At 46.2% G+C, this 13,898-nt stretch overlaps 1 protein-coding gene across 2 annotated transcripts in view; it reads left to right on the top strand.

Annotated features, from left to right (window-relative positions):
• LOC146861075 (UDP-glucuronosyltransferase 1A1-like) overlaps positions 1–13,898 on the top strand; it is a 444,482-nt gene that overhangs the window by 42,964 nt on the left and 387,620 nt on the right. Inside the window, exon 1 of one of the 2 annotated variants that reach the window (XM_085645118.1) lies at positions 11,241–12,090. The exons of the other annotated variant lie outside the window; for it this stretch is intronic. Within the exon in view, the coding sequence (XP_085501244.1) occupies positions 11,242–12,090 (849 nt within the window). The 5' untranslated portion in view covers position 11,241. Of the gene's footprint in view, positions 1–11,240; positions 12,091–13,898 lie in introns of those variants that run through there. 2 annotated transcript variants of the gene reach the window in all.

Raw genomic sequence — 13,898 nt, 5'->3', positions numbered from 1 at the left:
CGAATACTTCGAAGAAACCCTGCCCAAGGGAAAGGTGGATAAGACACAGTAGGAGTCCACTGTAATCGCTTCACAGGAAAAAAAACTTTTTTCCTGGAGACCCCTCACCCACCAGGGTTGCCCCTAGGTGGCATGCTTCATCATTGGGGTACATCCTAATCCTCTATGGATTGAGGCGTGCTGCGACTTAACGATTATGCATGAGCACTTACTGGTATTTACTAGAAATGAAGTAGGAGGGAGTGGTAAAAGTGAAGTTAAAAATACCTCACCAGTGGGCCACTATTTTATTCCCGACCCCAGTTGATAAGGTTAAAATCAGAGGCTATTACTGAAAACTGGGACCATAATGAGTCTGATTGTCTCCATAATAGGTAGTTATCATGTTTCGAGCCGTTCCCTTATTGGCTCTTCCATATGACTACACAGGAGCCAGTCCCTTTAGTACCACTCCTAATAAATGCTCTATTAAGGACCCACTCGTCCACACACACTGTGCATGCACCTAATATACATACAGTAGTCTCTGAATATCGCGTATTTAAAATATGCTATGCTGTTGCGTCATGGTCTAAACCAGGGTTGAGGGGCCTGTAGTCATACCTTCATCAAGACCGCCTCGAACAATACACCTAATTCCTGCCCTGAGGACTGCATCTTGCACCTAATTCCTGCCCTGGGGACCGCATCTTGTAGCTCCAGGGCTACAAAAGCTTACCCTCTACCCTGCCTGTAATTTCACCTTCCCTCTTTCTTTCCATGCTTGTTGCACCATTTTTAGGTCCAACCTGTGCAGCGCATGCACTGCTCTGCGAGCGATTCTGTATTAGAGTATGTACTTAAAGCCCCGCCCACTCTCTGTCTATTTTTGTCATTGGCTTGTGTCATCGTCCTTGGTAAATGCTGGCTTCTGATTCGTTATTAGTCTTGGTAGTCCCTTCTTAGTACTGCCTTATCTTCATTTGTAACATCCCATGATGACTGGTCCCTTTTCTTTGGTTGTTACGCAATATTTATACTTTAGTCTGTAAGCACTTTTGTTTCTTTAATGAGCTTCTCTTACTGCAAGAGGGCAGAAGGGTCTATCATGCGCAGTTGTGACCACTGGCTTGTTTAACCCCTTCGCTGCTGCGGACATTCCGCTGCAGCGCTGGGGGGGGCAGGGGGGCAGCGCGGTGGGCCTGTGCTCATGACGGAGCCGCTCCGTCATGAGCCACAGTTGAGCTGTGCTCATGACGGAACGGTTCCGTCATGACTCCGCCCATTTGCGTTGTCCCCCCGCACAGGCGGGGAAACAGCGCCGCGCAGGCGGAGCGGCCGCCAACGGGCGTGTCATGACGGAACCGTTCCGTCATGAGCACAGCTCAACCGTGGCTCATGACGGAACGGTTCCGTCATGAGCAGGGAAGGGGTTAACTTGCAGCAAACAGGGAGCTCTTCAGGGGCCATGGGAGACCGAAGGGGGCAACTCAGCAGTGCCTTTAGGGAGGTCAAATTTGCGTGATATAAATTCCGCTAGATCTGGCGTGTTTTTTTTCTAAACGAACATCTATGTTAAACATGGATATGCTTTAAGTTTGCTCCTCCGCCCACTTGCTAAAAACCATGACTTCAACAAAGGGCTCTTACCCTCTTTTCTCAATTTGTTCCTCTGTGAAATGGATCCAAAAGAGAAAGAAACTCTTTGGCAAATGTCTCTTTGCACACACTCTCTCTCAATCGCAAGCCCTATCCCGACCAGAAGGTATTGGAGCGCTTTACTGAGCAGTTCTCCAGTTCCAAAAAACAGCTTGCCTGTAAAGGGTGTGCTTTCACCCCCAGCTTAACTTTGCTTGCGCTCATTTGCTTTTCTCGTCCTGCCCGCCATATTGCTGTGTCTGTTTGTTTCCTTATGCTCTCTGTGCCACTTCCCTCACTGTGCCATAATTTTTGATTTTTCACACGCGCACCCTCAATTTTGCCTCCCCACACCCCCGTCTGTGTTCCTTCTGCTACTCTCTGTTTGCAATCCCCCCACCGCACCCCCCCACACTCAGACTCACTTTTAAACAAGCATTTGGAACGCATTAGGTCTTGCATTTGTGAGCGTTTAAGCTATTGCAATTCTAAATGACTATGGGCCCTATGTAGATAGCTAAATACTGGTCGGTAACGGCCGAAAATCGGTAATTTTCCGGTTACCGACCGGTATTTAGCCCTTTCTAATGTAGGAGGCAGGTTTTAATGATTCGGTAATTTACCGAATCGGTATTTTAAGAAATCAGTAAAATACCGAATCCTTAAATCCTAAGTAGGGAGCACTCAAGTGAGTGCATTTTTGGTTTAAGGATTCGTTATTTACCACCAACTACAAGTTGATGGTAAATACCGAATACCTTTTCAAAAGCAATTTTGTGCTTTTTTAAAAGTGCCATGTGGCAGACATACATGCCCGATTCAGGGGTGCAACAGGGTGTCAATGTGACACCCTGCCACCCTTGAATATGCTCCCCCTATTACCGATTCGGTAGTTACCGAATCGGTAATAGTGAATGGCTTCCCATTCATTCCTATGGGCCTCCAGGCCCATAGGAATGAATGGGAAGGTATGCCTTATTACCGATTCGGTAAATACCGAATCGGTAATAATGAATATTACCGAATCTGTAAAAATTACCGATTTTTTACCTACATTCTATTTACCGATTCTTAAATACCGAATCGGTAAAATTCGGTATTTGGGAATCGGTAAATAGAAATTACCTACATACGGCCCAATGTCTTTTATTTATGTTTTAAAAACCAAAAGATAAATAAAAGGCATTGTCATTTACAATGCCAATAGCTCAAACTCACGTAAATGCGAGACCTATTGCATTGCAGATGCTTGTTGTGTTAGTTGGGTGAATGGCTGTGATTCCCAGGAAGCATTGCGGCATATTAGTGGGATCCATGGCATGTGAAAATTATGAATATGCATGTGAGGTAGGATCTCTCCGTGTGTATGAGCAGTACGTGAACAAGCTTGTGCTTGGTGACTAAATGTTTGTATTCCCAAAGTATGGTTAAAACCGATTATTGAGTGACAATTCAATTTTTTATTGATTATGTTTTTATTAGCGCTTTCTGGGGCTTGCAAGACTGGTCTAACTTTTTTGAAGTCTGGCCCTAAAAGGTCTCTTACCTTTCATGAACTTATAAAATTTGTTTAGCTCACCTGATACATCTTGAGAATGTGAGATCTGTGTAGCCGAATAATTCAACCCTCCCCTTCCAAGAAGTTTCTCACTCACTTGACTAAAATTCTGCTAGGAAGAACCATAGAAACTACTAGCAGGGGCCAGGCTGGAAAAAAGAAAGGAAGTGAGATGTAGTAGTGAAGAAATATGCTGCAGACAGTTTGCAAATTGATAGGCCATGTGAAGTTTCACACCGTTGTTAACTGCATGTAATAACTTGTTTTTTGTCAATTTTAGATACATTGTTAGGAGAATTCATTATTTTGACACTGTTTGCTCCACATTCTGCTGGGACAGGGAAATCCCCACACCAATGGGAAAGGTTAGGCTTGCCTTTCACCCCATTAAAACATTGGAATATTTAATCTGTGCTCCATATTAGCATCCACCATCAGACACTTACCTATTGCTGCCTCTCTCAACACAACAGCACAACTTTGCGAGTCACAATAAAATCACATAAATATTTTGTGGGACATAGTTTAAGGATCTCCTCATATTCATCGCATACATGCAAGTTGCCTGTGTGAGAAGTTGGCCTGATGTATGATGTCACTAGTTCTAGTGTACACCTTATATCAGTCCAAATACCCTTATGGTGATTGGTTGTAAAGTCAACCTTATAGACCAGCTATCCTAGTGGTAGCATAGACAAGAGCAGTCTTAGGCTAAACTCTGAATGGCATGTGAAGCCAGCTGTGATACCATATATAATCCCTTGAATACCAAATGAAAGGACACCATAACAGATATATATATATAAAATAAAGTGTATTTATTCTAGTTAAACCCTCAGCACTCTTTATGAGATTAGAGGTAAGTACAACACAGTCTTATTAATGCATACAGTAAGTCACACAGGTAAGTAATACAGTTAGGCCCTAGGGGCCACGCAAACCATATACTAAGTAAGTGGTATAAGGACCACTGTCACGGAATTAGGATAGGCCAAGGCCTAGGGAATCGCTGGGGCTACACTACACTAGCAACAGTTAGGAAGTGGGAGGCCCACGGGATTCAGGTGCAGAGTGGAAACACACACGCGTAATGCGTAAAAGTCGCTAGAATCACTAGTAGTTAGAAATAAACAGTTTTAGGACACTTCTGGTATAGCTAGAAAGTCGAGACTCGGAAACTAGACCCTAGGAAAGTCAATACCCTTGTGAGCACCGAAGTACCCAAGTTACCTAGCCCACAGGCTGCGGGTGCATAGGTGTGAACTTGCGTCGGGTTTCGTCGTGGACTTCTATGGATGCCTGAAGGAAAGTTGCTGACAGGCAGTCAGTGAAGAGTGTCCGGTGGATCCCAAGGCTGGGATCAAGAAGAGAGGAGACCTGCAAGCAGAAGGGACAGAGTCAAGGTCACTAGCCAGTGGCCACGTGGAACCAAGAAAGAACCAGGCGATGTCGTGAAGATTGCAGGTGAAGGTGAAGCTTGTCGCTGCAGCCACGAGGACCAGGGAATGTCGAGGACGACCAGGACCAGGAGGCGAGCTGTCCCACGAAGGCTCTTGCTGTCGGCGGCGTCGAAGTTGGACTAGGACTCACCAAGCCTTGGCAAGCGGAACCCACGAAGGACGGAGGACTTGCTTCTGGTGCAGACCAGGAAGGTCTGGGGTGCTTCTTCTTTGCAGAGAAGCGGGAGCCAGTCTGGAGGAGCCAAACCAGTGCTGAAGATTTCAGGGTGCGTCGTCTCAAAGGCCACTAGCCAGCGGGCAAGCAACCGGACAGATGCGGCAAGCAGGAAAATGCAGAAGGGCCCCACGCAGGACTCGTGGAGTGTGGGGGGCTGATCTTCGGTGCAGATGGTGCTTGGGGTTGGGGCTTCTCAATCCCCGGTGCACAACTTCGAGGGTGCCTCAGAAGCTGCGCTTGAAGATACTAGCCACTTTTCCCAGGTAGCCGGTCCCACGTCTCTCGTCGCCTCCACGGATCTCAGCACGGCTGTGGATGTGGATCAGGGTCGGAGAAGTCTGGAAGTCAAGGCTCTGGTCGGGCTCTGCAGTCGGTCCCTCATAGAACTTCAGCAAAGCAAAGGGTAGTCTCTTGATGGTGCCTGTTTACACAGGGTAGCCACTCCTTGGCCACAAGGGAGATTCTTCAGTCTTCTTCTTTCGTCGAATGTCGAAGGTCCAGAGTTTCTGTTCAAGTTGCAGGTTCAGGATAATCTAATCTCCTGGGGCCCAGCTACCACACTTATACTAATCTGGGGGGCTGGGTTACCTGCTAGGTCACGCCTTATGGGTGGGACCTGGGAGGGGGGTGGTTACACCCCCTTCCCTTTGTCCAGTTTCGCGCCAGGACTGGGGCTGGAGTGCCCCAGCACCGGTTTGAACTGGACTATGCATGGGACACCTTGTGTGCCCCAGGCATGTCTCATTACTTTCAGCCCTCCCTGCCCCAATACACTAAAGTCTGTCTGGGGAGGTGCTAGCACCTCCCCAAGTAGGAAACCTATTGTCCAAGCCTCCCTTGCCGGGATCACTCCCAGCAGCAGGAGGTCAGACTTGTGTCTGTGGCAGCAGCATCCATTTTGTGATGCTGAGGCTTTGGTTAGAGTTAAACAGCAAAGTAGGATTTTAACATGTCTCTCCCTCTAGAAGGGAGGAATAATATCCTCATCACCAGAAATGGTATGGGGGTATTATTCCAAAGTGTTAGACACCTTACACGACATGTTTTGATAAAGCCAAACCATAGTTACCATAACCGTTTAAGATTATAAGGCACTTTAAGAGTATATGGTAGGCTATATCATAGAACAGCTATAAGGACATGGTTCCGAAAGCTGCAGACAGGCTCAGCTCATGCTAGAGCACCATCTCACATGTTACCAAGCACTCTGCCTCCAGGATTGTTAAGGCCTGCCATAGGAGTGGCTGATAGGTACACATGTGTCTATATATAAGGTAGATATAGGTATACTATATCTAAGCAAGGGGTGATTACACGACCTTGCACCAGCTGAGTGATCAGCAAGTTGTGTCTGATTGGAAGGCCAGACCAGGGGTGGCATAATACATGCTGCAGCCCCTGGGAGGCCTAGGGTACACCTATGCCCTGGGTACCTAGGGTACTCTGTACAGGGTTCAATAAGGTGATCCTTACCAATTGTGTATGTACCTAGGGTACATGGAGTCCATTTTTAAGAGAGAGCAGACAGCCTGAGACCCTGAATGGCAGGATCTCAGGCCAACTAAGTCGAAAAACCAGCTAGACACTAGGCAAAAAGTTGGGGGTAACCGTAGTCAGATATCCACCTTCCTACAGCCTGGTCATCACTTTGAATAAGTGAGTGTATCTGAATTATTGGGCCACATGTATGAATGAATGGATGTGGAAAACCTTAGACTTCAGCCATAACAGAAATATACCTCCTCAGAGACAGAATGCATCGGAGTCCTCTAACCCTCCAAAATTATTTTCCATTAGTCTACCCCAGAGGTCAGGAACTGACCACAGTGACCAAAATCAATAACCTCAGGATAATCTTTCTTATAAATGTCCTCACAGACCTACATCTATGTGGACGCAAAGGATGCTCACCTCCCCACCATCAGGCAAACCATTCCAGTCTGCAAATTATTACACAAAATGAAACTAGTAAGAACCCTTATCTTTTGTAAACTGACTATTTCAATACCATCTGTAATGGTGTTTAACAAAAAGTAAAAACCAAAGGAAATGTTGGACGGAGTGTTGAACATTGCAAGCACTCACCCACAGTCAACTGATCTGGGTTTAATCCATCACCGTTCTTTAGCCCACTCTGCCACCCCAATTCAGACATGGCCATATGCAAATCAGTCTGACCCTGTGCCTCATGGAAACTGTCCAGCCCGAACTGCCAAGCCATGTCTTTCCTGGACCGGAAACAAGCTTCCTAGGACCGGTTTCTGGCATTTCAGCCGTCTTCAGCCAGGCTTGCTTGAATCCAGTGGCAAAGTGAGCAAGGGACTCACGTCTGAGCATACCCTGCCAACTTATGGCGAACAAAGCAAAAACCAAAGGAAATGATGGACGGAGTGTTGAACATTGCAAGCACTCACCCCCAGTCAACTGATCTGGGTTTAATCCATCACCGTTCTTTAGCCCACTCTGCCACCCCAGTTCAGACATGGCCATTTGCAAATCAGTCTGACCCTGTGCCTCATGGGAACAGTCGAGCCCGAAGCGGGAAGCGGGGACGAGACACGGCTCTGTCAGCCTATGGTTGCGGTGGTTTATGAGCTAATAATAGTGTTGCCATTTAACCCGGGGGATAGTATTCAATATAACCCCCCTTTGGCATAGTGGAGGCAGGTACGAATGCCCTCCGCCTCTACATGCCCTCCTGCAACCTCAAAATTATATTTCCAGTGAGGTGATTGAAACCCTCGAAACCCTTGCCCTGATGAATTTGCCAGAACAAAGTTAAGTGGCAATGAAACATGTTGGCCTTCCTTGAAAAGGGTAACAACATCAGGTGTTTTTAGTTTGAGTGGGCTCACCGGCTTGAATAAAGAGGGTGATTGCTACGTGAGTCTATAACTCAATTTTAAATATTGCTTTGAACAGTCGTTCCTTGCAACACACGGGTTTTGTTTCTTCTCTCTTTTCTGTTGGGAACAGGAACTCAGCTTTCTCTTGCGGCCTGCTCCCCCTTTCTCTTCACTGGACTCTAACTTCTATTTTCTCATGAGTGGGCACCCGATGATGAGAAAACGTGGGCATACTAGCGAGAACCGGCTGGCAGCCTCCCTGGTGGTGCGTACGTGAGGGGCCCACTCATGCTTCACTTTCATTTTTCTTTAAGTACTTTGGATTTTTCTCTGTGAAGGTGATGGTTAGTGGAGGGCTGTTTTTAGTTTGATAAATTGAGGGCGGTGGGACTACAATTTTTTGGATAAGAATACCAGTAGCAGAAGAAATTTTTTTTCTGTCTCAGCAGTTTTGGGTCCTCAGTTAAAATAATAAAATTCACACCCCTCATTGGTGCCTAGCCTTGTTTGACATATTAACAAAAAGTAACACATGAAAAATTGCATGTAAGCCAATAATTAATATCAAGTACCTGAAAATTAGTATACGCAAAACATACTCATCATGCACCTCACTGCCTCCTCCTACACAAGAATAATACTATGCCACTAGGTTTATATACGGCGCAATCTACACCATTTGAACATCGTCTTGAGGTTTTTGGTGAGTGATGCATTGTGGATGCATTTTTTAATATAGTTTATTTCAATAGAGAGGAATCCTACGGAGGTCCAGTCAAGTGACATTGCAAGGAACCCGTATGCGTGTGGCCACCTTCTCTGTGCTAGAGCATTACTGAAAAGCCATTTCCTTTCTCCTGGTGGTGTTTTCTGTTCCCATTATTAGAATAATTCCTAATCTTGCTGTCCATGAGTTTCCTCAAAAGACATGGTGGATGATCAGAGACTAAGTTGACTGGGGAGAGATCTGTTTAAAGGTATGTATTCCTGGGTCCCAGTAGTTGAGGAGATGAAGTGACTCAGGTTGGATAGTAGTGAGCGTAGAGATAATACCGAGTGGTGTGAGGTTTAGATTTGTGTAGCAAAACGGAGGAAATTTGAGTAAAATCTGACAGTCTGTTGCAGCCCGAGCGGGGAGTATGAGCTTTCTAAGAGGAATAATGTACAGGACCTGCAGGAGAGCAACCTGTTGCAAATTTCCAGGTCAGATTTGCAGGATTTGATTAATTCTGCTGTTCAAGCTGCGCTGCTGGAGCCTTCTGCCAAAAAGTCAAAAGGGGAGAAGGATGAGGACATGGGCAATTCCCCTAAGGGTAAGTATATCCAGGTTAAGTTTTTTCGGACATATTGGCCCATATTCGTGAGATCCTGGGGTTTGATCCTAAATCTTTGGTGGATGATGGCTTTTACTCCCAGGATAGTACCTTGGTGGTGGATGACTTGCCTTTCCATGATGTCATTAAGGACATTCTGGCTAACGAATGGCTTGAGGTCAGCAAGCAGGGGATTCCTCGCTTTTTGGGAAAGAGGTATCGCTTGGCAGAATTTGATGTCCAGTTTCCTTACATTCTTAAAGTCAATTCTATTTTGTCCTCAGTGGCTTCTTCCTCTTCTTTGTCTTTGGATGAGGCTTCCCTTGCTGATCCTGTTGAGCGGTAGGTGAAGTCAGCTTTGAAACATTCTTATGCTGCTTCTCATTTTGGGATTCGGGCTAGCACTTACTCTTTCTATGCCTCGCAGGTCCTTATCAAGGATTTTGAGAAGTTGTTTGACTGTCTTCAGGATCAGGGGGATCCCACTCCTATCTTGGCACAGGTGGAGGTCTTGGCGCAGTTTCTGTCCGAAGTATGTATGTATGTATGTATGTGCAGTCTTATATAGGGCTCAAATTACCCTTGGGCATCTCGGCGCTTGCATTGGGAACCCGCCCTGGTTTTTCCCCTGTGAGATAACCCGTTCTGGGCATCCCCAAGGTGAAAGCCAGGCATCCCGCCGCGGGGGGCCGTTGTGGAGATTAAGCAAGCTTGTTGCCCAGAGCTGCATAGTGTGAACTCGTGCTTAGAGTAGGCACCGAAGCGAGAATTATCGAGTCCGTGGACAATTGGGCTCCAGACCCTGCCGCGTCGGGAATCGAACCCTGGTCCTGGGTCTGACCTCTGCTTCAGGGTATGCCTCCTCTAACCAGTGAGCTACACTTCTCCAAGTGACTTTTGATTGGCTGTGGGCCTACTCCTTAGCTGCCGGGGTAGCAGTAGCTGGTCGGAGGTCTCTATGGACAAAGCCTTGGTGTCTTGAAGATGCTCAGAAGGCCTTGATTCATAAACTGCCTTTTGAGGGTCCCCGGCTTTTTGGGGACGATTTGAACACAATGGTGCAGCGGTCTGCAGAGGAGAAGAAGCTGTTGAAGCCTTTTCAGAGTGTGCAAAAAAAGAAATCCTTTCTCCAGGAGCAAGGTTTTCAGGGTGTTCTCTCTTCTTCTCAGCCATTTTGTGGACGGGGCTGTGGTCGGGGGGCTGGGTTCTATTATAAGCCGCTGCCTAAGCGACAGCAGCAGCAGTCCCAGTCTGCTAGGTAAAAGTGACTATGCCAAGGTGGGGGCTCGGCTCCATTTGTTCCCACAGCAACTGGTCAACAAAGAAGAAGAAATGTTCAAACCGAAAACACCGATTGCTTCAGGGAAGGTCAAGGTAGATATATAAAAAAAGGAATGCCCCTTTGATTGCAGTAGGTCTCTTTCCTCATAATTTCATGTTTCATAATGAACAAGAACGACCGGGAGCTACAAACTACATGCACGATACAAGAAAAAGTAAAATCCCTACTTTGTCAACCCATCTTCTGTGTGTTTTGACTGCAGCATTTTCATCTATTCAAGAAAAGTTGAAGTTCTAATAAAAACTGAAACTGTAACAGATAACAGCGTTTTAAGTGGATAGCAATTCCGTTCACAGGAATCTACTTTCGAAGAAAATGCCTGAAATTAAAAAAATTAAAAAGGGGCAGGATATTAAAGCAACTCAGTATGGAACAAGCAGAAGAGAAGCTAAGGTAAGGTATGCACCATTTCTATCGCTATACGGCAATGTGGCAGGTTTCATCGCTGTTCGGTGTTCTGCCTATAAAATAATTTTTCTTCACATTTTAATTCTGTTGAGAAATGATTAATACACCACATAAATAATTTGCCTACTGGCATTTAGTGGAGGGGGCCTTGTCACCTGCTGCCCTCGTCTCCATCTTGTATTTTTACATCTTCCTTGATTGGCTTTCCTCCACAACAGCCTGGCAGAAGCAGTATGAAAATTGGCGCTTTCATAAGCTATGAGTTCCAGATGAACTTTTTTGATTTGATACTTCAAACAAAAACTTGTGCAACCATCAGCTTCCTTTCGTGACACAGTGGATTTAGGTGCCTTGCTAAAGTTCAATATTTGAGCCCCACTCACTTTTGCCAGATCTCTCAGTGAGTGGCCTGCTGCCAGGCAGCCTGATTACAAAAGCCAGTGCTTTCATGCTCTTTGTAGCAGAGCACCCAGTGCTGAGATGACTCCACAGGGACCCCTCCTCTTCCTTTTCTTGTGGTGGAGCACAGCTGAGGGTGGGAAGCTCTTGGTGGTGCCTCAAGATGGAAGCCACTGGCTCAGCATCAAAGCGATAGCGGAGGAGCTTGGACAGCGTGGCAATGAGATTCTGGTTATAATTCCTGAGATCACTTTTCTGATCCAGCCTTCTCAACATTACACGCTGAAGACCTTCCCAGTGCCGTACACACAGGAGCAGCTCAACGAGCGATATAAAGTCCTTGGTACGTTCAATTTTGATGAGCCGTCTCTCATAGAGCAGTTTGTGGCTGGGGCAAAGGAATTTAACGTGTTAATGTACCATGTCAGTCCTCTGTTCCAGAGCTGCATGAGTCTCTTACAAAACAAGGATGTGATCAGGTACCTGGAAGAGAGCCACTTCGATGCCCTGTTGACAGATCCAGCCTTACCCTGTGGGGTAATTCTCGCTGATCGGCTCAAGCTCCCCCTTGTGCAAGTCTTTCGTGGTTACCCTTGCAGCTTAGAGCACAAAGCCTCTTACTCCCCCAGTCCACCTTCCTATGTCCCAAGATGTTACACCTCCCATTCTGACCGCATGAACTTTGGAGAGCGGGTCCGCAACTTAATCGCTAGCTATCTTGAGCACTTGGCTTTACAGAGCTTCCATAGCCAATATGCTCGCCTCGCTGAAGAGGTCCTACATAAGGAGGTGGATATTATGGAGCTCATCGGGCGTGCTTCGATCTGGCTGGCGAGGTATGACTTTGTGTTTGAGCACCCACGACCGGTGATGCCCAACATGGTCTTCATTGGAGGTCTAAACTGCAAGCAGGGGAAGACGCTGAATGAGGTACATCGCTTGAGTTACTGGGATGTGGGATTCTTGGGATCTGTACAGTGATTACATTTATGAGTTATCAAAGGTCAACAAGTGATGAGTGAGAACCGCCTGGGCTTCTAGTTTAACATGTTGGAATTGAGAACCAGTAGCGATGGTGGCCAGAGGAGAGAATGTCATTTGTAAAGTTCTCCATATCGAATGAGGCATTTGAATGGTAAACCTTGCTGCATCTTGCCACTGTGCAATCACTCTGCCCAATCCTATGTATATCTGATGGGAATGATTCTCTCAGTCAGGGCTCATGCACAGCTGAATACACTTGAGCAGCCTTACTGCGGCGCTTTGAAGTTTCTGCAGTTTTCATGTAGATTTTTTTTTACAAGCCCTTTACAAGGCTACTGCTGATCAAATAATGTTGCTTCTTGCAATTGGGATTCTTTTGCCTCTCTGGTCAGAAGAGATTCGATAATTTTTCGTCATCCTAGGGTATTAACTTTGATATTGCAGTAAAGATACCTTTCATTCCGCTGACAAACCAACAAAGGTAAACACAACAAAGCTATCATGGTCGTGCTTTTAGGAGCACGGTGATCCCTTATTCAGTTAAAACTTCGTCAACTTTTTGTGCGCTGATGTGTAGAGAATTCAGTTCTTCTTCCGGGTTAAACCCCAAACCCAATGGCCCAAAAGAAGTTTGGGTTTCATCAAACATTGCCTTAATTGAATTTCACAGGACAAAAGTATACTACATCTTTGTTGTATGTCTGTGCTTATAGGGGGAGAAGGGTAGGGAATGTGATTAGAGCCCTTACTATATCTTTTCCTACTCAAGTACTTTCCTTCTACAGCAAGACAACCCTGACATTCATTCCTGTAATTGGCAAATATATACTTTACTTCATAAAAAACACACTGCCAAAATTCGGAAGGCACCTCTTTTATTAGTCAGATTATACAGGTGAAAGTTATACTAATTAACAATATTCCCCACCGTCCTAACTCCCAGTTCAAGAGACAGCTTTTGTTATAGATCAAAGCCTATTAGACAGCATAGCTGTCTGGTTTACAAATGACATCTTGGGGGCACTCGTAAAGCTTCCCTGGGAATGCATTCTGGCCATTGCTTACCATTGGCTTTGCAGTTTGTAACTCACATTTGCTTGCCTTCTTTTTGCTGGTTCTATTTGTTTTAGGCTGTCCAGCTTGAGTTAGTTTCTTCTGTTGCCCAAAACATATTTACTGTATTCTTTTACCAGTACTGGGTTTCTGTTAACAGGCCATTACATCTTGTTCTTATCTTGTCACATTTGCTGTGCATTCAAAGACAGAGGTCAAATGTCAGGCTCTGTCTTCCAGGATGCTTGCCCTTTACTTTTCTTTCACTGACTTCAAAGTAAGAGGATTTATGTGACATTCGTGCAAGCTACTGAGGTTGTGCTTAAAGAAGGCTATACAGGGGCGGCTCCTCCATGTGGGCTGCTTCTCACACTGTGAGAAAGCAGAAGGGTTTGGTTGGAGGTGGGCGGGTGGACGGTCCTGCTCTAGGGAAGTGGAGGAGTGGCTTCCCCACTGTTGTGGGCGCTGACAGTGGTCGGCCCCAGGGCTGACCAAACCAGTCATACGCATACTCTCGTTTCTCCAAGTAGGCTGCATGCAGCCTACATGGAGGGCCTCCCCATAGACGCCTGTGTGGTCGGCGTCCCGGCCAATCACAACGCTGCGATTGCAGCATTGTGATTGGCTTAGGGAGGGGATGGAGCCTGCTTGCTTCCTGTATGGAGCAGAGCAGTGACAACGCAGGACGACGCAGGACCGGA

Source organism: Triturus cristatus, chromosome 3_1, assembly GCF_964204655.1.
Source record: "Triturus cristatus chromosome 3_1, aTriCri1.1, whole genome shotgun sequence".
NCBI lineage: Eukaryota > Metazoa > Chordata > Amphibia > Caudata > Salamandridae > Triturus > Triturus cristatus.
This window is presented reverse-complemented; position numbering and strand designations above follow the sequence as displayed.